Genomic DNA, 2218 nt, shown 5'->3' on the forward strand with positions numbered 1-2218 from the left:
ATATATATGGAAATAAGACAAAGTAGAAATGCTAAAATACTTTTATAAAGAACATTACAGAACCGGTTTCGATCCTTGAGATCTTTTCAGCAGTAAATATGAATAATAAAGTTTTGAAAAATTATTGAAAAATCAAATTTTGGTAAATTTAAAAGAAAAGTCTTTTAAAGACATATTTTTATAGTATTCAAATAACAGGGGCATTTCTCTTGTTTCTGCCTGTCTCTGTTTCACTTGTTAACTCTTGTGGGTTTGAAGAAGGAGTGCTCCATGGGGAAATATTACCTTGTTGGGAAACAGGTGAGGGTTGGTGACAGGAAGGGCATCCAGCCATAGAAAATCTGCCTGACCCATGCAAGTACAGAAAAGTGGACATTATGATGATGATGATGATGGCTACCAAACATTCAATACACAGGCTCCTAAATGATTTAGTAAATGACTAGGTTTTACAGAAAAGACCATCAGGTAAAGCAATCCAATATTGAAGATTTACTTTTGAGTCTGTAACTTCATTGTTTTCGGCTGTCATTTCTGTTCCATCTTCATTGAGACCTTGTTCTTGAAGACTGTAGTACTGCTTTGGTTTTTCCCAAACAGATTCTGAAGACAGAAACAAAATTATGGAATGAAATAATAAATAAAAATAAATTTGTCAAGAAATTATGGTAAATAGGTAAATGGTTGAAAGAAGACCTAACAGAGGTGTAAGCGTGGTTGTGTGGTGAGAAGTTTGCTTCCCAACCACATGGTTCCAGGTTCAGTCCCACTGAATGGTACCTAGGACCAACCAATGCTTTGTGAGTGGATTTGGTAAGTGGAAACTGAAAGAAGCTTGCCATGTGTGTGTGTATGTGTATGTGTATGCATATACATATATTTATGCATGTATATGTGTTTGTGCTTGTTTTTGTGACTGCCTCCTTTCCTAAATATCAAGAAATAGCTGTGAGTGTCACAGTCGTACAAGCAGTGTCCTTCATTTCCGGTCTTTTGAGACATGTCTGGTTATAGGGAAATATTACTTTACTTGGAAAAGGTAAGGGTTGGTGACAGGAAGGGCATCCATCTGGCTGTAGAAAATCTGCCTCAACAAATACGATCTGGCCCATGTGAGCATGGGAAAGTGGACATTAAAATGATGATAATGATGAGGAGGATAGGATGGCTAATAGTGTGTAAAGTCTGACAGAGTTGGCCATTTGAAACAAATAACCACAAGATTCAAGACTTAAAATGCAAAGATAAATAAGAGGTATTCAAAGAATTTACCATTAGTTTTAGTGTTCCAATAATAATGGTAGCCTTCATCTGAAACAGCTTCATACCAGTCTGTTGCTTCCTCTTCAGTTTGCTGTTCTTCCTCTTCAGGTTTACCAATATTATCTGGATTTTCGGAATCTGTAGTTTCTGCAGCCACTGTTTCTGTCTGAAGAACTGGTTTGTTAACAGGAATATCATTATCAGAACCACCTGAATTAAAGAAATATAATTACACAATAAGTTTTCAAAGCATTTAAAAGGTTTATGTAGTTTAAAGAACCACAACATCATCGCCATCACAATCATCATTTAGTGATGATGATGATGATGAATAAAGTATTTTTTAAATATCTTTCTTGTATAGAAATTGAACTTTTCCTCTATAGATTAAATCTTAACTCAGATCACTTTTGATGCCGGAAATGGCAGGAAGTTTTATCTTTAAAAATTCTTTTCTAAGCATTGTCAATGAATATAGTTTTAAGAAGAGAATGTTGAAAAATGGACAGAAATAAGAACAAATTGGAAACAAAATCAAAAATTAAATAAAGAATTCATTTCTTACTTTGTTTTTTGGTTGGCAGAGAGATACCATATTGTTTGGCTAATGAAGGGTCATTAATTATATCTTTCTTAAAAGCTTCTAAAGCTGCCTGTAAAAAAGAGAAAAGACAAGATTTCATTCTGAACCACAGGATTATTCTTTGTAAGCCTGGTACTTATTCTATCGGTGTCTTTTGCTGAACTGTTAAGTTACGGGGACATAAACACACCAACATCGGTTGTCAAGCAATGGTGGAGGGGACAGATACAGACACATAAATATATATATATATATATATATATATATACTTTTCTACTCTAGGCACGAGGCCCGAAATTTTTGGAGGGAATGGGCCAATCAATGAGATCAACCCCCAGTTCACAACTGGTACTTAGTTTATTGATCCCGAAA

At 34.8% G+C, this 2218-nt stretch overlaps 1 protein-coding gene across 1 annotated transcript in view; it reads right to left on the bottom strand.

The window, feature by feature from the left end:
- The window catches only part of LOC106871576 (WW domain-binding protein 4), a 10201-nt gene that overhangs the window by 2662 nt on the left and 5321 nt on the right, over positions 1-2218 (bottom strand). Inside the window, exons 5-7 of the mRNA XM_014918082.2 lie at positions 1829-1947; positions 1273-1473; positions 497-603 (exon numbers count right to left, since the gene is read on the bottom strand). Of these exons, the coding sequence (XP_014773568.1) occupies positions 497-603; positions 1273-1473; positions 1829-1947 (427 nt within the window). The remainder of the gene's footprint in view (positions 1-496; positions 604-1272; positions 1474-1828; positions 1948-2218) is intronic.

The sequence above is a fragment of the Octopus bimaculoides genome, chromosome 7 (genome assembly GCF_001194135.2).
Source record: "Octopus bimaculoides isolate UCB-OBI-ISO-001 chromosome 7, ASM119413v2, whole genome shotgun sequence".
Classification (NCBI taxonomy): domain Eukaryota; kingdom Metazoa; phylum Mollusca; class Cephalopoda; order Octopoda; family Octopodidae; genus Octopus; species Octopus bimaculoides.